Consider the following 24,789-nt stretch of genomic DNA (forward strand, 5'->3'; position numbering starts at 1 on the left):
TCACACACTGTTTAAGTCATAGCTCTAAGAAATTTAGATGAAAAAAAAGTGGAATGACAACTGTCAGTTTACTTATTTCTCAAACTGCGCAAAAGGCCTGAATTCAGTTCACTTTTGCTGTGTATTGCTGCCAAATACATGCTTTTGAGTCCAAATGATTGTCTTGATGTTTAGTATAATAAACAGTGACTATGTTTAAATGTACATCTGTATTCTAAGCATTTGCCTTAATCTGAATAGGCCAATAGAATGATTAAGGTGTTTACATGAGTTGCCTTTTGAATGGTCCTTTCATGTTACCATTTTACACGTTAAAGCACATCATTCAACTAACGTCATATAATTTCCTTTGGCATTTCACAAATTAATGTAAACAAAAATAGCTGTTTACATGGTAGACTCTTAATAAGAGTATTATCTTAATTGTAAACAAAAAAAAAAACTGAGGATTGGTGTCCATGTATATACATAAACACAATCACTCTTACCGTTATCTATAAAACAAAAAGTGAACAGTTTGTAGTTTGAGACTTTCTTTGTTCTTAGGTTTTTAAATAAGAGTGGCGGAAAACTGCTTTAGGAGGATGTTTGATGGGGAAATCACCCCCCTCCCTTACGAAAAAAAAAACAACAGGAAAAAAAATAACAAGACATGATAATCAATTTATAAGAAATTTTAATTACCAACTTCAAATAAATAAAATAGCAGATAATGTAACTAGTAAAATTATTTCTAACTATTTATTGATCAGTAAATTATGTCTGGCTGAACTGTATTACATATTATCATAATAGTATTTTAGTAATGGCACAGCCAGTTGGAAGAATGAATCTAAAGTCAAAAACAATAGTATGTTGATTTGACTGGCATTCAGTTCAAAATTAATAAATTTACAATTCATTTTTTTCCCTTGATAGTTTAGTAAAGTAATGAAAAATTCAACTCATTCTGTTCTGTACTGTACTGTACTGTAGAATGACCTGTTTTTGCAAAAAGATTTTAATGCATGTAAAAAAAAAGTCACTTGCTCCTATACCTTCCAGAATGGCTCCAGTCATCTATTTTCTTCGGTGGACTTCAGACCAGTCAGATCCACTATAATTATAACGAGGAGAAGGATGAGGACCACTGCAGCTCTCCAGGGACCACCACACCAGACAAAGCCAAACTGTACTGCCGCAGAATCACCCTGAGTGATCACGCCCAGCCCTTCCTGCAGGCCATCGCTGACAACACCACCCAGGATCACACTGTGAAGGTCACAGCATTTATTTGTCTCCTCATTTAATATTATGTATAATACAGATTTCTCTTTATAAATCTAAATATTTAGTTGTTACTCTGTTAATCAAAGTCAATTCAGGATAATGTGGCATGTACTGATTTATTAATGACTGAATTGTTTTTTTTTATTTGCTACAGGACTTTTTATGCCAAATCGAGCGGTGCTGTAAACAGTACCATCTCATCACTCCCATCACTTTTCCACCTGAACATCCTGTGGAGGAAGTGGGTCGCCTGCTGCTCTGCTGCCTTCTGAAGCATCAGGATCTTGGTAAGCTAGAAATAGTTTGTTGTTTGAATGGCAGAAGCTAAAATCTATGTATAGTTTCCAGATTTTTACTCTTTGAACTAACCAAAAACAGTGCTGTGCATTTCACATCTCGATTTAATAGTATTTTTGTTGTCATTTATTTATTTCTTTATTGGAGGTCAGGTTTTTCTTTCATTGTTTTATGTTATTATTTGAATGTTGCATTTTGTTGCTTAATTAAAAAAAAAAAAAATCTGTTTTTTATTTGAGGGAGACATTTGTGTTCTTGTGCAGGTCATGTCGCCCTCTCCCTAGTTGATCAATGTGCCTTGGGTATGGACCAGGGGAAACAGAGGTCCCTCCCGAAATCTGTGATTGATGTGTGTCGAATGGTGTATCAGGCCAAGTGTTCGTTGATAAAAGTGAGCATTTAAATAAGATTACTCCTGGATTATTATTTTATTGTAGTGTTCTCTTATTTTAGTGGTAATTTTTGGGAATTCATTTTTAAATTAAATCTTACAATTTGTTCAAAAACTACAACAAAACCATACGGAATCTGCAAACGTTTTTTGCTAAATCTGCGAAGAATTTTGGTAAAAATCTGCGAATTTCTGTGGAATTATTTTGGGAGTATTATAACTAAAACCTTAATATGTGACTTATTTAATGTTTAAAATGCAAATCCAATTAGATTCCTATTATTTGGTAAACAAAGCAACAAAGCAATCTCATATAATATATCTACTAAAATACAATTTATTACTGTACAAACTGCATTTTCATATTAATCAATAATATTATTGTCATTAATTTATAAACTGAATAAATAAAGATTTACAGAATTAATGATTGGCTAAAAATCTGCGGAATTCTTCGCGTGCAGATTCCGTGTGGGCCTATCTTTAACCATTAACTTCTATAATGTATATTTTTCCTTAATATGGTAGTCAGTGGCTACAAGTTACCAACATTCTTCAAAATAAATCATATTGAGTTTAACTAAAAAAAATTCATAAAGATGGGGAACCAATTGAAGGTGTTAATATCTTTCAATACACAGATATATTGGGTTTAGGTGAAGCATATCATGTCTTTCTGGTTATTTACATCATAATGATTGATTATGATTTCTGTCCCTTCTATAGACACACCAGGAACAGGGTCGTTCTTATAAAGAGGTGTGCGCTCCTGTTATTGAGAGGTTGCGTTTCCTGTTTAATGAGCTACGACCTGCCGTCAGTAATGACTTGTCCATTGTGTCCAAACTCAAACTGCTGAGCTCTCAGCCTCGCTGGAAGAGGATCACACAGAAACTGATCAGAGACCGCCGCAAAAAGAGAGGTGATGAGTCTAACCAATGATTTTAAATGTGTGTAAGGATGTAGAGTCTATAATTATAGCACGTTTTGCTTGATCTTTCAGTGCCTAAAAAGTCGGAGTCAGCTGATCTGGAGGAGTGCAAGATGGAAGGGACCAATGAGGAACCACCTGCTCCTCTAAGCCCCGCTCCTGTTGACAAGAAGCAAACAACTGTCAAATCTGCAAAGGTTTGCCACTTTCTATTTACGTTAATTTTTTAAGTCACTGTCCTTTTAGAACTATTTAAAGGTGCAGCATGTATGATTTACACCTACCCAGTGGTTGAGGTTTTGCAGTCCAAATACAAAATATTGGATATATATTTTATATATTTTTTTTTTTCCCCACCCGGTCCTCCTGCCAACCACTTAATTCGCATGCAGGCTACCAGATTGATGACACAAACATGAGTAAGCGTGTCTGATAATTGGGTCGCACACCAGACACGCTGCTCTGTGCCACACTGTGACGCACTATGCACATCGAAGCTGTTATTAATCTCCTGTTCGCATTGCTTAGTACACAACCCTTACACAACTATGTATCGACAGGGCATCTGGTGTGCGACCCACTTTATAATGCAAGCTGTTTAGCTAATGTTTACATCTGTAATATTTGCATGATTTGCTAATTAAAGACCACCTAATGAACTTGTATCTCGTTTTGGAGGCTGCTACTGCCCTCTGTAGTTTTTGGCTGTATCCGCATTCACTTAGGCAACCTTCATGAATGAAATGTTTTCAGTCAAGGCAACCTGGGGTGCTGAAGTATAATTGAGTAAAATGGCAGTAGGCTGAGTTACACAATCCAAAACATAGACAGACATTCTGCTACAGAGCGCACATTTTAAAAGGAGAATGTCTGACTTTAGCATTGTTTTTCAGATAAACAATTGTTCGCTTGGCATTTTTCTTAAATATCTGCTAACATATTATGGTATTTTTATTATTTAGATGCATTGTTTTGAGCTGTAATGTATGTTTTTAATAATTAAATTGTTTTTTTTTTTACTCCTGTAGCAGGATAAGTGGCAGCCTCTGCTAAACACCATCGGCAGTGTTCAGAAGTACCGCTGGTTAAGGCACAGCGTTCAGGGCTCCTTCTCTCAGTCCAGCCTCATGAGCACCATCGTTGAGTTTTCTTTGAAAGAGGAGCCGCTGGATGTGGAGAAGATCAGAAAGTGCCTCCTTAAACAGGTATTTAAGGCAGACTTTAACCTCTGCCACAGGTGTGCTCAAATAACAGCTCTGAATGTTTAGTTAACTTGCATTATTGTGTGCAGCTGGAGAGAGCTGAGGTCCGCCTGGAGGGTATTGACACTATGTTGAAGCTGGCATCTAAAAACTTCCTCCTGCCCTCTGTTCAGTATGCCATGCTTTGTGGCTGGCAGAGAGTCATACCTGAAGGGACCAATATTGGGCAAGTATAACAATATTAACAATGTGTCTTCAAACTGCAAACACTTAAACTCAAGCAGGGTGTTTGTTGTTGTTATATTTAAATGTTTTGTAGATTCTATTATGTTTTGCAACATATTTGAGTATTTTTCTGCACAATTATGTAGATTTTATATGCTTGTTTTTACTTTTTTATCTGTTTTGCCTTAATAGAGAGCCATTGGCTGACTGTCTAAAGGATGTAGATCTCATTCCTCCATTCAACCGCATGCTACTAGAGGTGACGTTTGGGAAGCTCTATGCCTGGTCCATACAGAACGTCCGCAACATCTTGTTGGAGGCTAGTGTCAAGTTCAAGGAACTGGGTATGTAAGATCAAGAACTTTAATTTCATTCTAGCACAAAGAATTTGATAATAATAACTTAAGATGATTTTTCAGTAGTCATTACTGCTTTTACTGATTCCAGAAGGACTTTTTATGAAATGAACTCTTTTAAGGACATTTTTGACAAAGTAACACCCGAAAAGATTTTAGAATTTTTATCATGTATTAACACAAAAAATCTTATTTAATTTATGTTTTATTTTGTTTGTTGATTTTTAAATTGTATATTTATTGTTGAAAGATTCCTGCCATGAAGATAGCCTTGGTTGCTGACATGGCACTAAATAAAAAATACATTACATCAGTAGTCATTACTCCAGTCTGGAGTCTTATGGCCCGTTTTCACTGAGTGGTACAGTATGGTACGGGTCACCTATATCAGGCTTGAGTTTCCACTGCCAAAAGGGTACTAATGGTAATGGTGGGCAAGGTGTACGACAGAAAGTATCAGTCAACTTCATTCTTGCTTGAAGAAGTGTCAAAGTAAAGCTGTACAGGTTGTTTACATTATTTGAGAAGCGCTTATCACAAAACAGATGCTTTATACACATATACTTGTGTATAATGTTCATGACTAACCTTTCTATGAATTGGATTTGATTATAGCTGCAGATCAATGATAAAAATAGTCGACTGTAATGTCACGTTATAAATGCAACATATGAACACGTACAGCCCCTTACAGTCTCCAATATGTTACCAATTACTGAGAAAAACTACAGTAAGAATGAAAGCATTCTTACTCTTATTCCATTAAGTATAACGTAATTTCTTTTGCCAGAATTGACTGCTGTTTCCTCCCCTTCAGGTGTGCAACCAGTGCCTCTCCAGACAATCACTAATGAGAACCCAGCAGGCCCCAGTCTGGGTACCATCCCTCAGGCACGCTTCCTGCTGGCTATGCTCCATATGCTCACTCTCAAACACGGAGCCAACAGCCTCAGCCTCCTGCTGAACTCTGGCATCCTCGCTCTCACCCAGAGTGTCCTCCGACTCATTGGTCAGCACCCTTTTTGTTTACTTCATAGAGCTGTTGCGCTCTGTATTGTATAGTGTTACTGCGTTTCACACTCATTGTGATGCGATAAAGCAAGGTAAATTGCTGACAAACTGTGCTTTCACCCAAACACACAATAATCAATTGCCTTTGCAGATTCATGCCTACACATAAGTTGGCTCTGATCCCCAGCAATGCATTTTTTAGAATCTGTTGGTTCTACACTACAAAAAGAAATCTATTACAGGGTTCAACGCTAAGGATATTTTCTACTGGCCCGATTGGGTCAGTGGTTCAGATTGTTACTTGCCCTGCCTAAATTTTCACTAACCCCACCAAAAAAATTAAATATAAAAATAGCTAATTCTTAGCCACATATTTTAAATAATGTGTCAAAAATAATCCCTATGAATCTAGAATAGAATAAATTTAAATATTTAAAATATATATATTTCGCAGTAAAATAAAGCAGTATGGAAAATGTGCTGGTATTTTATTGCAAAACAAAAGGTGGCTGACTTAAAAGTGATGGAAAACTATGCAAAACATCACTTCATTTTTTTTCATAGTGTTGTAGTCATGTAAATATCTGTTTCCGCAACGTTAGAAACAAACGTTTTCTTATAGCATAATATAAGAATTATTTCATAATTCACTATACTGGTTTTTACCAGGTTGTGGAAAAAAATAACGTGCTCACAACATCAAATCAGATAAAAGAAACCAAAAAGCAATATAGTGTTTACCATTTAATAGAAAATGCAACATTCAAAGACTTAAAAGCACAAATTTTTCCTTGATTCTAAGACTGTATATATGCACGCAACTGACAAATAGTCCAGGCAAATTAAAAAATTTTGTGAAAAGGCAGCACTGGCCTGATCGGGCCAGTAACAATTTTCTCTACTGTCTCAAACATCAACATGGCCCCGGGCCATTGGGCAGTCCTCATTGTTGAGCCCTGTATTATGTTTACAACTTTAGTGAGTTAGGCTTACATGTACCATCAAGTCCTATTTGCTCTGGAATTTCTTGTCCTCTATGTATTAACTGTGACTGTCATGATGAAAACGTTGTCTTTTTTTAGACACGCATGTAGATGTGGAAATGTGTGATGCGTTTGAATGTGTCTACTGTGAACATCGTGATCTATTATTTTAATTTAACAGAGAAATTCTCTCATACATTTGTGCCATTACATTTCTTGCTGATCTGTGGTGTCATGTGAATTTTGTTTTATGGGGTCAGGGGTTATGTTTATTTATTGCTCTTGGTTTTCTTGACATGAATGTGTTCTAATGCATTATATAGGTCCTAGCTGTGATAGCAGTGAGGAGGAGCTGACCTCTGTAGCTCATGGAGGCTCTGCCACAGTTCTGGAAGAGTCCAGAAAGGAGACTGCCCCGACCCCTCTGCCCGCTTCCGGCCCTGAGCTGGCAGCTATGATGAAGATCAGCACAAGGGTGATGAGAGGTCCTGACTGGAAGTGGGGGGACCAGGTGAGTGAGAGCTGTTTATATTTGAGTAAAAACCTCTACATTTAGGGGTCGATCACATTGAACACGCTTTACCGTTTTGAGAACGCGAGGTGCAGAAAAACTTTGACAAGCAAAAAAAGAAATGCGCTGCACTTTTAGGGACTCTAGGCAACCACTAAATCAGCTTCTTTTCGGCGTAGTCTCTTTATTAATCGGGGATCGCCACAGTGTAATAAACCGCCAACTTATCCAGCATTTTTTTATGCAGTGGATGCCCTTCCGGCTGCAACCCAGTACTGGGAAACACCCACACATTCTTGCATTCACACACATACACTGTGGCCAATTTAGCTTATTCAATTCACTTATTGCGCATGACTTTGGACTCTGGGGAAAACCAGAGCCCCGGGAGGAAATCTAGACGAACACTGTGAGAACATGCAAACTCCACACAGAAATGCCAACTGACAGCCGAGCTTGAAAAAGCGACCTTCTTGCTGTAAAGCAATTGTGCTACCCACTGCGCCACCGTGACACCCTTGTAATATTATATAATATTGTGATATTCAAGAGTTTTGAAGTCCTACAGCTCAGGATAACTCGAAGCAGTGACAACTAGTCTCTCCTCCAAGTCTCCACAGTCGACAACACAAACACTACTGTCACCTCAATGGAAACCCTGCATCTGCTTTTGTTTGATTGGAAAATATAAAAGCAAAAATGACTAATGTAGTGCTCGTTTTCCTCTCTAAGTTAACTTTCTTCCAACTGCTGGTGCGTGATTTGCAATGGCAAAAATAAGGAGCATCAGGCAGTTAAAACATGAGGCACAGCGGGTGCATAAGCAGTGCATAAAATGCAAGGCACACAGGGCACATAAGCAGTATGTAAAACGCTCGCGGTTAATATTAAACCATTCAAAAAAGGAGTCTTTCAATCGTGTTTGTGATCAAATCAAACCACTTTTATTGTCACATCACCAGCAAAACGTGTACTATACTGAGTGAAAAGCTTAGGTGCTGGCTCCAGACAGTGCAAAATACAGACAGCGCAAAATACAACAACATACTTCAAAACAAAACAATATTTTATTAGCAATGTTGATAGTAAAGACACTAAATGCGTTAAGAAAAACATACATTACACACATGTAGTCAAGTACACAGTGGACAAAAAAGGTGTACGCATCGTTACCCTGATGAAGGCAGTTCCCTGCCGAAATGCGTAGGTTTTTAAGATTTAGCCATGTAAATAAAGACTTTTTAAATTTTCTACATTTTTCGAGTGCCTTGGACTGATTTCTGTTGTTGTTTTGATGAATCACTTACCCAAAGCCCACCGACCAATTATTTCAGTAACCCCCTGAGCGTTTTTTTTTTTTTTTTTTTTAAGGTGTACGCATAGTCTGACTGTAGTTGTTTAATAACCATAGGCAATATTGTTTTAAGGAAGGATTTGGTTAAAGTGCAGTGCATGCTACATCTTGCGCATCGATGGATTTGCTCTTCAGTGTTTAGACCAAGTGTGCCGCAAGCCTACGTTTGAGTGAAGGTTTCGGCCGTTAGATCGCCCCCTGGGGGCTGGCTGCAGTACAAGTCATAAAGCCCGCCTCCTCCGTGTTAATGAAGGAGACTTGAGCCCAAATAAAAAAAATATTACACTTGCAATAAAATGTCCCGAAAGATAGTTCTGGTCGATTAAAGCACTGGTTATTGTGCTGAAATAGGTGCAGATCTTCATTTTTGTAAACAGTTTGTTTTTAGCAGTAATTTAATGCTGGGCGTGTCATCGTGATTGACAGCTGTGATTGACAGTTTCTCAAAGCGCGGCGTCTGAGCTTCGGCAGGAGACTGAAGTAGACTGAAATGTTATTATTCGATTTCTGTGTTATTTTACCATGACAAAATGAGTTCAGCAGTAAACTATAGTTTCTGACATACATGATCCTGGTGGAACACTGTTTATTCGCTAAGTTCAGGGCTTTTTTCGGGCTTTATTAGTTTGCTGATACACGCCTAGCCACCCAGATAGCAAAACACAGTTCCGGCTAGATTCTCGCCTGCCGGAGACTTATCTCTTAGAGCTCAGACTGACTAATGTTACCTCTGCTGGACCTACTCCGGATGCCTGGACTCACTACCGAATTCCAGCCCGAGTCAATCGAGCCAGATGCGGCGGCCGAGCGAGCAGGCGCTGCCGCATGCGAGCCGGAATCAGCCCGCGACGCCGCGAGTAAGTTATGCGCTGTGGCCCGGAGCTGGCGCGATTGAATATATAAAACCCTCATATTTGTTAACGTTATTACATCCATTTGTGTTGATATGACAGCAAACGCATGCTGAGAAGTTCGGGGGGCGTAGTTGATTTTACATAAAGCGTTTGATTGGAAGCTCGACTCTGCTCATTTTCGCGGCTCCTCCTCTGGCTCCATCAGTCAATCCTTCTGCGCATGTCTGGCTCCAATTTCAGCAGTCTTTTGCGACAGTTTGTGCCCGTCAAGCAGGCGTTTTGCCCTCAAGGCGTTCAATGGGAAAAAGGGCTGTCGCGTCGTCCATATTTTTTACAGTCATTGGTTTAGACTTTCAGCAGTGAAATTTAAACCACACTGAACTGAACTAAACTTCATCTCTGAAAACTGGACTGACGCAGTTTCAGTTTACTAGAACTTCTATGGAAAGCTTTAGAAATATAGATGAATTGAATTGAATCTTAATGGTATGCAGTGAGGGGTATGGAAAGACTTTGTGTGTGGTGTGTTAAGTGTTCATCAAGGCCTTAGTGTGTAGATAATATGGCAGTGGCCGGTCTGTTATTTTAAACTCCTTTATGGCGTGTGTTAGGATGGCCCATCACCAGGCCTGGGTCGTGTGATTGGGGAGTTGGGAGAAGATGGTTGGATAAGAGTCCAATGGGACACCGGCAGCACCAACTCCTACAGGATGGGAAAAGAGGGCAAGTATGACCTTAAACTGGCTGAGCCGCCACCTGCCACCCAACCAGCCACTGAAGACTCTGACACGGAGGATGACACAGGTTTGTGCTGCATTCTAAAATTGTGCTGTAAAAAATAGCTGTATCTGAAATTAACCCATATACCCTCATTGACTATTCCTTGTATTAGGGTTGTCAATAGTATATAGTCTGATATCAATTGGTCCTGAAATATGAAAAATAAAAATAATGTACATTTCCTGCTAACATTTGAGCACTTTTGGGCTCATTCTTGATGCAGATTGGCCATTGCTTTCTCATGCTCAACAGAATTCATTGCAATTTTCTTGAGATTCTTGAGATTTTGTTGGGACATCATAATTGTTTCAAGTTCAATCCACTTATATTTGTCAAAACAATTAAACTAACTTAATTGAATTTTTAGCATTTTTTCATTAAAGTATTTTGATTTCTGTCATGTATACAAGCATTACTGTAATAGGCTAATATTTTAAATTCCTTTAACTTTCTTTTAAAACTTTAAGCATTATTGTGAAATATTTGATTGTATGCAGGTTGTACACTTATTATTGTGGTGGATTGAATGAGTGCACTTTACAATCTCTACTGTGGTTTTGGACAACACTAGAAATGGCTGCTCCTTCAAATAGTTAATTATTTAAGGATATACTGTAGGAGCGATTTCAGATACAGCTATAGTATTTACTCCCTCAAATAAAGTGTTTCACTGTGTTTGACCTTGCCAAATCTTCTCTTTCTCTCAGAAGGGGAGGTGATGGAAAAGTGTGCCCACCCCACGGCAATCATGCTGACTAGTACAGTAAATCTGTTGAAGACACTGTCACTGTCTTCTGGGATTCATGCAGAGGTGATGCAGGTCGATGCGGTCAGTACTCTGTGCGGGCTACTCAGGATACTGGTGGAGAGTGGAGCCAACGACAAGACTGGTAACCTTTTGTTGTGGTTAAATTAAGTTATATTCTATTATTTTCTACATTTTTTAAATTCTCATTGCTCCATCTTTTTCTTAGGTTGCTCCTCTCACAAGCTGGTGTCCCGAGAGCAGCACAGGAGCTGGTGCACGCTGGGATTTATTCGCAGTATAGCTCTTATGCCTCAGATGTGCAGTACCCTGAGCTCCTCTGCCTGGATCAATCTGCTTATACGCATCGTGGAGGGTCATCAGTCCTTCACTGCAATCACACTACAGAGACAGGTAACACTTGGTGGATTTTGAGATCTTTCCTTTTTTCATTACTGTATAAACGCTATTCCAAAACTTTCATTAGTACCGTAGAGTTGAAATGTGTGCAGCTGTGTAGTACACAATAGTCAGAGCTTCCGCTGGTCTTAAAAAAAAAAAAAGTCTTAAAACTTCTTAAATTGCTTTTCTGTAATTGATGCCTTTTAAAAGGTCTTAAGTTTACACTCATAAAACTTGCAGAAAACCTGTTTGTACAGCTAATCCATGTAGTTTTAATCCATCTTTCCTCCCTCTATGGCAGATTCTTGCCCTGCGGCTTCTACAGGCAGTATTGCCCTCCTGGGATAAGACTGAACGCTCTCAGGATATGAAGTTCTTGGTGGAGAAACTGTTTGGGTTCCTCGGCAGCTTGCTCAGCACTTGTTCTTCAGATCTGCCTCTTCTTAGGGGTATATTACTTTTGTTATTTCTTTGCTCAATGTGTTACTCCGTTCTTTTATTATAGGTCGAGCAAACTCTGATATCAGGATTTCACCTTAACATCTTTGTGACTTACAGAAGGTTCAATGCGTAGGAGGAAGTCCCGCCCCCAGGCCTCACTGACAGCCACTCATAGCAGTACTTTGGCAGAGGAAATAGTGACAGTATTGCGCACGCTTCACTCCCTCAGCCAATGGAATGCCCTGATTAATGAATACATTAACTCTCAGCTCAGTGGAATCGGGGATGTCATGGCAGGCCGACACACTGAAGTGGTAAAAGTCACATTTTTATATGTTTTTGAATTTTTGATATATTAAAGTTGACAAAATTATATTTAGGTGCTCAGTATTGATAATGAGGTATGACTAGAGGATGGTTAGTTCTCCTATGCTGTTTTTTCTGTCAGGCTTTGCTTGAAGACTATCTCCCCAATGCGGAAGCAGCAGCGGTGGGCAGTCTGATGGCTGTTTTGGCAGTCATCGGGGGGATTGATGGACGTCTGCGTCTGGGTGGACGTGTGGTCCATGAGGAGTATGGAGAAGGCACAGTGACTCGCATCACACCTAAAGGACGAATCACTGTTCAGTTTCATGAGATGAGGAACTGCAAAGTGTGCCTGCTCAGTCAGCTCAAACCGGTACATATGCACTTACATGCAGTATTGCTTTTTGTTCATTCGTTACCCTGGAGATTCATGTTAAGAATAGTGTAGGGATGAGACAAATTTTTTCTTTCATGAAAAAATTAAAAATGACCCCAAACCTGCAAGTATAGGTGTTGACAAGTCCCTGACAAGCTATTTATTTAAAACGGCTGATACATTTAGCCAAAACTTGCATACCTAAACATTTTAATGGCAATATGTATTATAAATAATATTCATAAAGCACTTCTGCAGATATATATTAAAAATTTAAAAATAAAGGTTTGTGTGATGTGAATTTTGTTTTATGGATGTCTTTGCAGCTTCACATGATTCCATTCAGCGTTCAGAATCTGCCCTTCGCTGAGCCCATGCTAATGGTGTGGGCCCAGCTAGTCAACTTGGCTGGGAGCAAGCTGGAGAAACAACGCATGAAGAAATCTCTTAGTAGAGGACTTACAGGTACAGCACATGCACAGATCCATAGAAAAACACATATTTGTTCACTTGATCAGTCCATATTTGGCCTACTTGACCTCTGCATGGTACAGGGTTCCCACACTTCCTGAAAGAACAGTACTTGAATGTCAGACATATGGTTAAGGACTGAAAAGTACTTTAGTAAAAAAAAAAACACAGGTCTTTCAAAGTGTGTGAATTACACTTTAAATTAATTTTGTTAATGCTGTTATTTGAGCAAGTGTACTGTGCTGCCATAAAAAAAGATAAATTCTTAATTTTAAAAATAATAAATTTTGTACAAGAACTGTGGGAAATAATGGACATTTGAACATTGCCAGTATCAAGTTCAACACATTTTATCACATTTTATAAACATAAAAATAAAAACGTTTCACATTTTTTGAAAATGAAACATTCTAAACATCATAATATCTCTACTATTTTAATGTAAATATTAAGTATAAGCAAACTGTTAAGAACAGTAAGGAGTTTCATGGCACTGCATATTTCAGGGCAATTAAGAAAGAAGCTTAATTATAAACTAATGGTGCTTTAAAAGTTATTTAATCTGCTGTTCATGAAAGACTTGCTGAAAAGGCCTGAAATTTTCACCGGATATTGGTAATAACCAATAAAATACATATATGCAAAGAAAACAAAACTAATTAGCTTAAAAATGAAGTTAGGTGCAATCAAATAAAATGACACCGGAAAAAGTATTACACGTGAAGAAAGGAAGGTGTAGAAAGGCAGTGAAAGTTCAGACAGCAATTGAAATCTCTCAGTGGTCTTTCAGCAACCCTCTGCCCTTTCTCAGTGTACATTTAATATTAGCTGCTTCTGTCCAACATCTACATTAGCAGGATGATGAAGGTGAAAGCAGGGTGGACATTTCAGCAAGACAATAATCCAAACACAGCCATGGAAACTCTCAAATGGTCAGAGAAAGAAAATGAAGCTGTGGAATGGCTCAGCCAATCACCTGACTTGAATCCAATATAGAATACAAATTAAAGATCAGATTTGACAGACGAGACCCACAGAACCATCAAGAGTGGAAACCCTGTACACTGGAAATCCACAGTACCTATTTGTATTTTAAGATCACGCAGAAGCATCTCTACCACATAAACAAATCTGTGTATTGTTATAAATATTCTCATGTATGTGTTTGTTATTGCAGCGGATCAGGTAGATGTACATTTGTTGCGCTGTCAGCAGCTCAGGCTGTACATCTTGAAGGCTGCACGAGCTCTACTCTCCCATCAGGACAAACTCAGACAGATCCTTTCTCAGGCGGCCGTGGTTGATGTCAGCCCCAATCCTACAGGTAAGTTTACAGTCTCATCCTTGATCTTTCTACAAGTTCCAGAACATTTTTTAACTCACAGCTGCTTGTTTTCCTCTGTGTGCAATGTTATTTCCATGCTGTGTCATCATAAGAAAGTAATCCAGCTCTACCCACTCACAGCCCTCAACTATTTTGGTTGTGTTTTTGTGTTCAGAGGATCAGTGCGCGTCGTCTCCTGATGTAGGAGATTTGTCTCCTGAGGGTCCTCAGCCTCCTCTCATCCTCCTTCAGCAGTTGCTGTCAGCATCCACTCAACCTTCACCCATCAAAGCCATATTCCACCGCCAGGAGTTAGAGGTCAGAGACTCCATTAATGCTTTTAATTTAATATATGTCAAGTTACATGCTTTTGTCTGCAAAGATTACCTTTATAGAAGATTCAGTTGTTTCAAACTTATTTTACACCAATGATGTATAACAGAGCTGCACAATATATTGTTTAGCAACTATTATTGATAGTCTCATCGCAGGATATGCAATGTTGAGTTTGTATTATGATTTATCATTTGCATGTGTTTTTGAGAACAGGTACTGTATAATTATTTTAAAAGCATTCCGACATAAGTTGAATAATCTGTAACTTTTTAATAACGTTTAATTTTATTGGATTATTTGTATTTTATTATTCAATTCAAAACAGGAATAAACTAGACATGATGTTGTATGTTTCAATATATATATATATATTATATGTTTTTTGTTTATGAAATATACGTTGTCCAAGAAAGCTTACACTGCAAAAATACTTTTCGTACTTGTTTCTAGTCCAAATATCTAAAAGTTCTAAAATCAAGAAGAATTGCTAGACAACCAAAACATTGATTTGATAATATATTCCAAATTGAAGTGAGTTTTTCCTTAAAACAAGCAAAATAATCTGCCAATAGGGTAATAAAAATTATCTCATGTTAAAAGGAAAAACAAGATTATTTTGCTTACCCCATTGGCAGATTATTTTGCTTGTTTTAAGGAAAAACTGACTTAATTTATTTCTGAAAACAAGACGTTTGCTTGCCTAGAAAATGCTACTTGATAAAAGAATTTTTAGATATTCGGACTAGAAACAAGACAAAAAAAAAAATCTAAGTAAGAAAAGCATTTTTTGCAGTGTAACGTGAGTAGGGAATCTTACGTCTGTAACTTTAATAATGATTAATTTTATTGAATTATTTGTATCTTTATTATTTAATTACTCTACTTGAACGCCATTAGACTCATCAAATGATAAAACACAGTTGATTTTAATTGTGTCTTTTTTTCCTTTACTGTATTTATCCATGCTTGTAGATTGTTTATTGGATTTTTAGCAGATGCAGTCCCCTACAGAATAATCCCAATAAATCTAAAGTTATACATTCTTTCCAAAATGAGATATTTGGTGAAATTGTATTCAAATATACATATTGCAGAATAACAAAACATCACAATGTTACATTTTTCTACAGCCCTAATTTGGGCTGCACAATATTGGAAAAATCAGATGTTGCGATATTTTGTTTTTCTACAAAAAATATTGTATATAAATATATGAATACAGTTTAAAAAGATGGTTTTAATAGCTCTATTTGACAGTTTTCTTGGGAGTCTATTAATATTCAGGTACAGAAATTGAATAATCACAATGCAAAAAAGTTATTTTCTAGTCCAAATATCTAAAAATTCTTAGATCAAGTAAAAATATTGTTTTGTTTTCAACTTCAGAAAAAATAGGTCAAGATCAAGAGTTTTTCTCTAAAACAAGTCAAATTATCTGCCCGTGGGATAAGCAAAGTAATCTTGATTTAATTTTAAAATGCAGATATTTGGACTAGAAGCAAAAAAAAAGTATTTATTTATTTATTTATTTTTCATAAACCGTATACATTTTGTATGAGTACAGTAAAATAACTACAATTCTGTAGCTCTTGGTCAACTATAATTTAAACTCCACATTGCATATCATGTGATGTGACCATTGCAAATGCGTATATGAGAAATATCACACGAGTAGAAGTGTGATGGGGCTGTATATCGTCACTGGTGGGAGGTGTGCATTGGCACGAGGTCGCAGACACTGTTAGAAGTGTGATTATTGCATTTATACAACAGTTCAAAGGCATAATTAAGTATATAAAAAAGGAAATCAAGCATGAATACAGCTGACATCAGAACAACAGAAATCTGCAGCTGACGTCAGAACAACAGAAACCATTGCTAATTCACAAACGTCACCTTAGAGCTAGTATTTGAATGATTCTCTAGTGTTATGTCTAAAGTGATGACAAATCAGGTGATTTTGCTCACGTTTTAAGCTTATAAGGCTGAATGGCATGAAATGCCATCAGTCTACAGAGATTTCCCAGTGTTTCTCTGTTGTAATCGGGAGATCAAAATAATTAACCCCCAAAAAAGCCAAAGCAGTGCAATCACTGCCAGATTACTGCTGTGTTTGCAATAAGAAAAACGCTAAACACGTGGGCATTTCTTCTTTATTTCTGTTTACTGAACTAGTCTGCAGAAATGAAAACGGAAGACGCATTAGAAACAAAAAAATGGCTAACCAAAAACTAACTTGTGTTATACAAAGAGAGGCCAACACGAAACACACATAATCCTAATATGCGAGTCCCATCTCACACTCAACACACTACAATTATATGGTATAAATACGACACTACAACATACAAAAAAAAGAGATCAACTTAGAAATTCACTCACTTTTTTTAAAATGATTTGATCATCTGTAGTTAAAAATTACGGTAGGTTTTTCCTCCTCTAAGGGCTTATTATGTGGTTTCTTTCGCCATTTTGTAGATGGCGCTGAAATTATTAATATTTAAAATGGACACTATCGTTATTAATAAACTGCATAGTTGCAATTTAAACAACTAAATGCTCGCCTAAAAAAGCCTCACAATTACATTATGTTGTCCAACAACTGCAATATTTGTCAAACTATAGTAAGTTTATTGATCTGCTCTCCTGTTTGGGCGGAGTAATACAGAAGGGTGAGGATGCTGTAGGAGTTCTGATATTGATATAAATCACACTGCTTTCAGCCAATCAGATTCGAGAACCATATAGAACTGTTGTAAAAATTGCGATATCGATGCTGAAAGGATATATTGTGTGGCCCTATCCCTAATGTATGATATGCTCTCTCTTCTTTTAGTTTGTAAAACATGTATATTATGTCAAATGCATGTTTAAGTTAAATGGTGTGATATCATATAGGCCAATATTGTCAAGTTATTGGTTATTGGCCATTCGTTCTCTCTAAGATCTCAGCATTTCAAAGAGTCAGCATAAGTGTGCATGTGTGTTCAGGCAGCGGCTCTGGCTGTGTGTCAGTACCTGGCGGTTGAATCCACACACCCGTCATCGCCTCTGTTTGAGGACAGCAGCTCTAGCGAAGCCACTACACCAGTCACTGTGCAGCACATGCGTCCACCCAAACAAAAGAAACACAAGACGTCACCTGTGCCCCCTGCTCCCATCGTCCTGCAGCTGATGGAGATGGGCTTTCAAAGGAAAAACATCGAGTTTGCTCTTAAATCACTGTCTGGAACCACAGGTGCTTCTGGAGTGCCAGGTAAAAACATAATTGCTTACGTTGGAGCATGGTATTATCATTGTCTTAAAGAAAATATCCTTTATCCTAATTTATTCATACCCTAAACATGAATAAATTAGACATGATGTATGCCGTATGTTTCAATATAGATATTTATTGTCATTTTGTCATTAAAAAATGTGTCCTAGTGATTGTTAAAAAAAACCTGTAAGAATACATAGAGCAATTTTTGCAAGCAACTGATTCTTTATTGCTTTGGTTTTAGGTGTCGAGGCATTGGTGGGCTGGTTGTTGGACCATCCAGATGTTCTCATTACAGATCTGTCGGATGCAGAGACTGTATCAGATGAATACTCTGATGAAGAGGTGCTGGAAGAGCTTGAGGAGCCTGAGCCTGCCTTTCCTGTGGTACATACAAATACACTGATCACACAATCCAGATGTGAGGTGCTGATTCACTTGTTGTCATCAAATGTGTGGCTGACTAATGCTCTTTCATTCGCATGTCAGCCTCCTGGGGTTGTGGTGACTGAGAGTCAGACGTTTAAAAAGAGGTCGGACTTTCAGAGCAATGACGATTATGCTGTTTACGTGAGAGAGAACATTCAGGTGAGGTGTTATTCATATTCCTTAATTTTCTGGAAAATAAATAATGTGAAATCAGCTACTGGTAGCCCTGAATAAACTGAAACATTTACAATTATGTATTTTAGTTCCTGCCACTTCTCCATAGTATTCAACAGAATTCAAAACAGAAATGTAAGCGATGAATAGTATACATTAAAGCAAAATGTCACCATGTGGTAAATGAACTTCATATTCCAAATGCTTACGTTTTTTTTTCTTACATTGTTTGTTTTGTAATGTGCTTTGAAATATAAGTGAATTTACATCAGATTTTGTCATTCAAAACATTAGATGTTTATGCGTAGATTTAATGCAGAACAAAATTATGTTGTACCAACACCCAGTAAGAACATAAAAAAACATCAGAAATACTATAAAAACCTAACATAATAAATAAGCTTTAGTAATTTCATAAATATATAAAAATATTAACTAATTAATAATATCCATGAAATAAAACAATGGGTTTGATCTATAAAACATTCTATTTTTCATGTGTAATAAACCTTTAGGTTTGTTGTCTGAACAATCTCAAAATGAGCCCAAATTTATACATAAAATGAGGAAAAAGCTATAAGTCAATTATGTAAAAAAAAAAAAAAAAGCCTTTTTTCTTGTAAATGTTTGTCGTTTTAAATGACATTTACTGGAAAAACAAGAAAAATAATAAAGAAATAATAATGAAATCAATAGTAAATTATATTATAATAACATATTTTTTCTTTTTTTTAAAGTGTTCTTTCATGATTTTTAATATTCAGATTGTGTTCTAAAGTTTGGGTGGTAACTGATCTGAGCTCCGTGTGTGTTGCAGGTGGGCATGATGGTACGGTGTTGCAGGACATATGAGGAAGTGTATGAAGGAGATGTGGGGAAAGTGATCAAGCTTGACAGAGACGGCCTGCATGACCTGAATGTTCAGTGTGACTGGCAGCAGAAAGGAGGAACTTACTGGGTCCGTTACATCCACACTGAGCTGCTGGGTAATACTCTTTCTGTTCTCTTACACATTTTTATAGGTATTTGTTAATTGAAGCTGGAATTGTGTCATTATAGAAATGTACGGTTGTATAGTTATTGAAAAAAAAATTATATAAACTTCTATTTTCCAGGGTTTCCCCCTCAGAGTTCTCCATCTCATATAAAGATTGGTGATAAAGTGCGAGTGAAGCCCTCGGTCACAACACCAAAATACAAGTGGGGGTCAGTCACTCATAGGAGTGTGGGTGTGGTCAAAGGTAACACGATTGTGTTTAAATTCAGTTCATCTTTATTTCTATAGCACTTTTACAATGTTGATTGTGTCAAAGAAGCTTAGCATGGACGAAGTTCTGGTAAATTTAAACTGCTGATCTGCTTCAGTCCAGTTTGCACAGTTTAGTACTGCTCAGTGTTATGTAAATGTCACTGTTGAAAGCTAAAACACTGAAGAGCAAATCCAAAGATACGCAGGACATTTTAATGATATGGTAATGTTAAACAAAATTCAGAAATAGTTCAAAGTAATATTCTGTTGTTTAAATCTGTACGTCCTGATTTTGGATGCACAAATTGTTGTTATCATTATTATCATCTTTAATTATTAATTATTATTATTAAACATTTCTTGGCTGTAGTTCTCATGTCTGTAGCACAGGACGCTGTCTTCAAGTGTAAATTAGAAATGTTTTATTTGAGCAGGGGTGCCCAAACTTTTTAATATGAAGAGCCAAAAACAAATTTCATTGATAGCCGTGAGCCAAAGGAAAATGCACCAAACTATATTATATAAAAGCTGCCATGGAAAAAAAAAAAAATAGAAAACCTTACTTTTAAATTTTAATTTTTAATAAAGTATAACTTTTAAATGATAACTTATGGCAATAAAATCATATATAGTCGTACTTATAACAAAAACATTATAACAGTGGAGTTCAATGCTGAAAACACTAGGCAAGCAGAATCTGCCTTTGACTTGATTTGCTCACCAAAGTTTCTGCATTGTTGGGTGACCGTACTGTATGTACATTTAAACTAAATCTGATTAATTTACACCATTTAATTGAAACATTTAATTTCAGTTAGTTGTTAAAAACAAAACAAACAAGCAAAGGTTTACATTAAAATTGAATTGACAATCTCAAAACCATCTCCATCATACTCCCTCTCTTCGCAGATGAGATGGCAGGTCAAATCAAAGGTTGCCATGGGCCAACTTTGGCCTGTAGGCCCAATAGTTTGGGCATCTCTGCATTTGAGTTTTTGAGCGTGCTGATTAGTTAGGGCTTGAAAATGCTGGACTTTTCTTTTTGTTAGATTAATTTAGAGATTGTTGGTCCAAGTTAGTGTTGTTTAGTTATATTATTTTCTTTTCTTTGGGACTTCTTTCATTCCTCGTCCTTATTATTACAACCATTTATTTGTAAGTTTTTGTTTGTTTATTGCAATCTTTGTCTTGTATTTATCTTGTGGTTTGTTATACTTGATTCAATTTGCAAATAATTTTTTTTTTCAAAAATTTTGTTTATTTCTTTGCATATTTGGTTGTTTTTCTGCTCCCTTGCCATAAAAGAAGTCCCAAATTAAATGCTGCTTTAACTCTAGATCTAAAACTTTAAAGAACCATAACAATGGTGTGTAAATATGTATACATATTTGTGTCCAGCCTTCAGTGCCAATGGGAAGGATGTCATTGTGGACTTTCCTCAGCAGTCGCACTGGACTGGACTGCTGTCAGAGATGGAGCTTGTGCCCAGCGTACATCCTGGTGTCAGGTATGTTAAGTAGCAGTTGCATCCAGACATTGAATATAAATGAACAGCTAGTAATCATCTTTGTATTGTTTGCTGTGCTCAGGTGTGACGGATGTCAGATGTTCCCTATAAATGGCCCAAGGTTTAAGTGTCGGAGCTGTGATGACTTTGACTTTTGTGAGAGCTGCTTCAAGACCCGTAAACACAATCCTAGGCATTCATTTGGGAGGATAAACGAACCAGGTCTGGGGAAAGCTACTTTATGTAATTTAACATTACAACAATGTCAACTTCTTTATTGGTAAGTAATAATTTGGTTTTGACTTAATCGTTTCCCTTCAGGTCAGTCACCCACCTTTAGTGGGCGCTCAGGAAAGCAGCTGAAAAGACATCACAGCAGTCAGCGTGGCATGCTGATCGACGAGTGGTCAAGAGTGGTGAAGAACCTCAGCGTATCGTCTTCTGTTAACCAGGCGTCTCGACTCATCGACTGTGGAGAGCAATGCTGGCAGTCCTCAGGCTCTCAGGGCAAGGTCCGTCTCATTATAGACATGCACTACCATTCAAATAGGTGCTCACTCACTCACAATAAAATGCAATTCCATACAATAAAAAACATGACTTTATTGACATGACTTGTCAAGTTATGCCAAAGCGTTGCAGATTGCATAAACAATGAATAAATTAATAGTGATTATATTAAACATATACATACAGAAAAATATAAATGCATACACAAATAAGAAATATAAAAAAACTAATATGAGGATTAAAAATATAATAATGAAAGAAGAATATATTTATAGTAGTAATGTATATTCTAGTAATGTCTCTCTCTCAAAGACAGACAGACAAACAGACAGCCAGAAAAAAGATATGCATACAAATACAAACACTGCTGCATAATTGCACATGAAAAAAATCAGAGGCAGAACTAGACAGGTGGTGCTGGTGCTGAATCCTAAACCAGGATTTAAATATTGAGAAGTTTAAATATTAAGAACGCAATTTTTAAAGGCTTGCAGAATCAGTCGGCCATTCAGAATGTTCCATGCAGTAATGATGTGATTGTATGCAGATTGCATGTATAGGTTCATAAGTGAACTACATGTACAGTATATCAGCTATAACAGTTAAATTCTTTTGTCAAACTGTAAGTTTACTCAGAAGTATTATCCAACACATGTTGTATTTCCATTTATAAGAGTGTACTAGAAAAATATGATCACATTTTCTTTAAAATACTATGTAGCACTGTAATTTTTAACATTAATGATAATAATAACAGAACATATTATGTGATAAATCTCCATATTAGTATGATTTATAAAGGACCTTATGTCCATGGAGTGAATTACAGGGGTGTTTGGGGGAGATTGACACCCCAAATTTATTTGAAAAAATTTATTAAATAAATAAGAAATTAACCCCCCCCCCCTCCCCCAAGGACATTAAAACAACAAGTAATGTTACTCCTGAAATAATGAGAAACAGCTTTCTCTGATTTATATCTTAAATAATAATAAATAAAAATGTAAAATATAAAAAATAAATACATTTGACCCCCCCTCCTCCCCATATGGTTCATACCATTAGGAATGCATTATCGTGCCACTGAACACTGAAGCACATCTTAAGTATTCACAAAGCATACTTCTTGTAAAATAGGTGTTCTTATCTGCATGAAGCCTAAAAAAAGAAAAAATAGACATAATTTGTATAGTTTGACCGACAGTAACCTCTAAAATAGTCACTAAATATCCCTCAAAACACCAAAAAAGTATACATTTTATTAATAAATGAGATGTAATTCATAAATTTGATTCACTGAAGCATGAATTACCAAACTACTACTGAAAAAGTTGAAAAAGTCTCGTCAATGTGTAATTTGCACCCTGGTTAAAACTGCAAATTTGAGAATTATTGAAATCACTAATTTTTGTTTTTCTCTGTTTTTCTATAGCACTGGATCAGATTGGAGCTTTTCCCAGACATGTTAGTCCACAAACTGAAAATGATTGTAGATCCAGCTGACAGCAGCTACATGCCTTCATTGGTGGTGGTATCAGGTAAAGCGCAATGAAGCTTTTCCAGTCATTCTTAGGCAAAGATTTTACTAGTGCTTTTAGGTTTTAAAACGCATTCCTTTTGTTCCAACCTCTTCAAGTCTTTTAAAAAATGCTGAAAACTCTGTATAATTTAAATGGCAGTGCTGCATTTGAGAGTGGATATAGTCTTTTGATTTTCTATCAACACTCGCTCTCTGACTGGTCATCTGGACTAATATATATATAGTTCCTTAATTTGTCTAGCCATTCACATATGACTATTATGCAACCAGTAAGCAACAATTACAGATGCTGGCAAGATATGTTCATGCCCAGTGTGTGCGTATGTATCATGCATTTAAGTTGTGTAGTGTAGACAGTGATTGTCTTTCTGAAATGCAGCGTGAACACTAATTGTTCCTGTAAATATAAGTAATCAGTGGAGAAATGCATTGGGTTTTGCATCAAATGGGTTCATTTTGACCTGCAGCAAGGAATTCATTGCTGTTTCTAAATCATGTTGCGCTATGTCTGTTAGATCAGCAGATCCCCTTCAGAACACTGCTCTTCTCACACAAAGTAGGCCTACCTGAAATTTTTAATTAGAAAAGGCTCAATAATTCATTGGAATTGGTGTCCGCAGATTCCTGGAGGGCTGTGTTCTGTCTCAGTGGTGCATCAAGCACTTCATTCATGCACCAACTGCGCAGACACAACATGCACTGCTCCGTACAACTATTCTGCATTATTTAAAGTTTCTGTTCCCTCATACTTCTGACTGAGTTTATTCTTCCTAGGGGAATACTAAAAGTGCTGCAAATAGTTTGTAAAATCTGGCTCATTGTGGTCAAAGTAGCTGATTAAATTAATAAAAGTGAAACTGAGCAGTGCAACATGGATTGTCATTAACAGAAAAGTATTTAGCATAGTACAGGCTACTCTGAAACTGCGAATATTTCACTGTAGTTTTATTTATATTAATATTTCATTTGACAGCCCAGTTTGTGCTTTGATTAGGGTAAATAATGGTAGCCTACAGATTTCAAAGAAAAATTTTAATAGGCCTATTTAAAAAAAAGGAAACATGAACTGGACCACAACAGATCAATGTCATAACGAATGCTCAAATAATGTAGCCTAGTTTACAGCAAGCATCATGTTTTTTGTTTGATTGTGCTGTCTGTCATATACAGTAGGCCTAAAGGTCTGTTATTTTTACTTAAGAAGATATATTGTTTGAGTTTATCATGAATTATAGAAGGTGTATTATGCTTAAAAAAAAAAGAAAAAATGTCACCATATCGGGATTGGATCTGTATCGGTCGATTTTTGGTATTGGGATTGGTTCCAAAATAATGATATCGGTGCATCCCTATTCTAAAGCACTGTTTTCCTAATGAAAATGCATTAATGTAAAGACAACTGTAGTCTAGTCCTTTAAGGGTTCCCTGATCAACTAACTTCATCCTCCAGGTGGAACCTCACTCAACAATTTGATCGAGTTGAAGACCATCAACATCAATCCCACTGACACTGTCGTCTCTCTACTCAATGACTGCACAGAGGTTGGTTTGAATGT

General features: G+C 36.8%; 2 protein-coding genes across 4 annotated transcripts in view; both read left to right on the plus strand.

The window, feature by feature from the left end:
• The window catches only part of LOC147836428 (uncharacterized), a 719,152-nt gene that overhangs the window by 449,741 nt on the left and 244,622 nt on the right, over positions 1-24,789 (plus strand). The gene's annotated exons all lie outside the window — the stretch shown is intronic.
• The window catches only part of herc2 (HECT and RLD domain containing E3 ubiquitin protein ligase 2), a 97,513-nt gene that overhangs the window by 38,514 nt on the left and 34,210 nt on the right, over positions 1-24,789 (plus strand). For 2 of the 3 annotated variants that reach the window (XM_087257609.1, XM_087257610.1), the window contains exons 27-55: positions 1,045-1,259; positions 1,424-1,556; positions 1,830-1,957; positions 2,684-2,879; positions 2,961-3,085; positions 3,917-4,093; positions 4,180-4,316; positions 4,508-4,659; positions 5,489-5,680; positions 6,989-7,176; positions 9,996-10,188; positions 10,872-11,054; positions 11,139-11,323; positions 11,613-11,760; positions 11,870-12,066; positions 12,201-12,431; positions 12,761-12,899; positions 14,083-14,229; positions 14,405-14,547; positions 17,557-17,821; positions 18,069-18,211; positions 18,314-18,412; positions 19,245-19,413; positions 19,543-19,668; positions 21,075-21,183; positions 21,266-21,405; positions 21,505-21,695; positions 23,126-23,231; positions 24,684-24,775. In XM_087257609.1, coding sequence (XP_087113735.1) covers positions 1,045-1,259; positions 1,424-1,556; positions 1,830-1,957; positions 2,684-2,879; positions 2,961-3,085; positions 3,917-4,093; positions 4,180-4,316; positions 4,508-4,659; positions 5,489-5,680; positions 6,989-7,176; positions 9,996-10,188; positions 10,872-11,054; positions 11,139-11,323; positions 11,613-11,760; positions 11,870-12,066; positions 12,201-12,431; positions 12,761-12,899; positions 14,083-14,229; positions 14,405-14,547; positions 17,557-17,821; positions 18,069-18,211; positions 18,314-18,412; positions 19,245-19,413; positions 19,543-19,668; positions 21,075-21,183; positions 21,266-21,405; positions 21,505-21,695; positions 23,126-23,231; positions 24,684-24,775 — 4,649 coding nt within the window. The remainder of the gene's footprint in view (positions 1-1,044; positions 1,260-1,423; positions 1,557-1,829; positions 1,958-2,683; positions 2,880-2,960; positions 3,086-3,916; positions 4,094-4,179; positions 4,317-4,507; positions 4,660-5,488; positions 5,681-6,988; positions 7,177-9,995; positions 10,189-10,871; positions 11,055-11,138; positions 11,324-11,612; positions 11,761-11,869; positions 12,067-12,200; positions 12,432-12,760; positions 12,900-14,082; positions 14,230-14,404; positions 14,548-17,556; positions 17,822-18,068; positions 18,212-18,313; positions 18,413-19,244; positions 19,414-19,542; positions 19,669-21,074; positions 21,184-21,265; positions 21,406-21,504; positions 21,696-23,125; positions 23,232-24,683; positions 24,776-24,789) is intronic. The other variant, XM_087257611.1, reaches the window with a different exon arrangement.

This window comes from Danio rerio, chromosome 6 (genome assembly GCF_052040795.2).
Source record: "Danio rerio strain M-AB ecotype USA chromosome 6, GRCz13ab, whole genome shotgun sequence".
Lineage (NCBI taxonomy): Eukaryota > Metazoa > Chordata > Actinopteri > Cypriniformes > Danionidae > Danio > Danio rerio.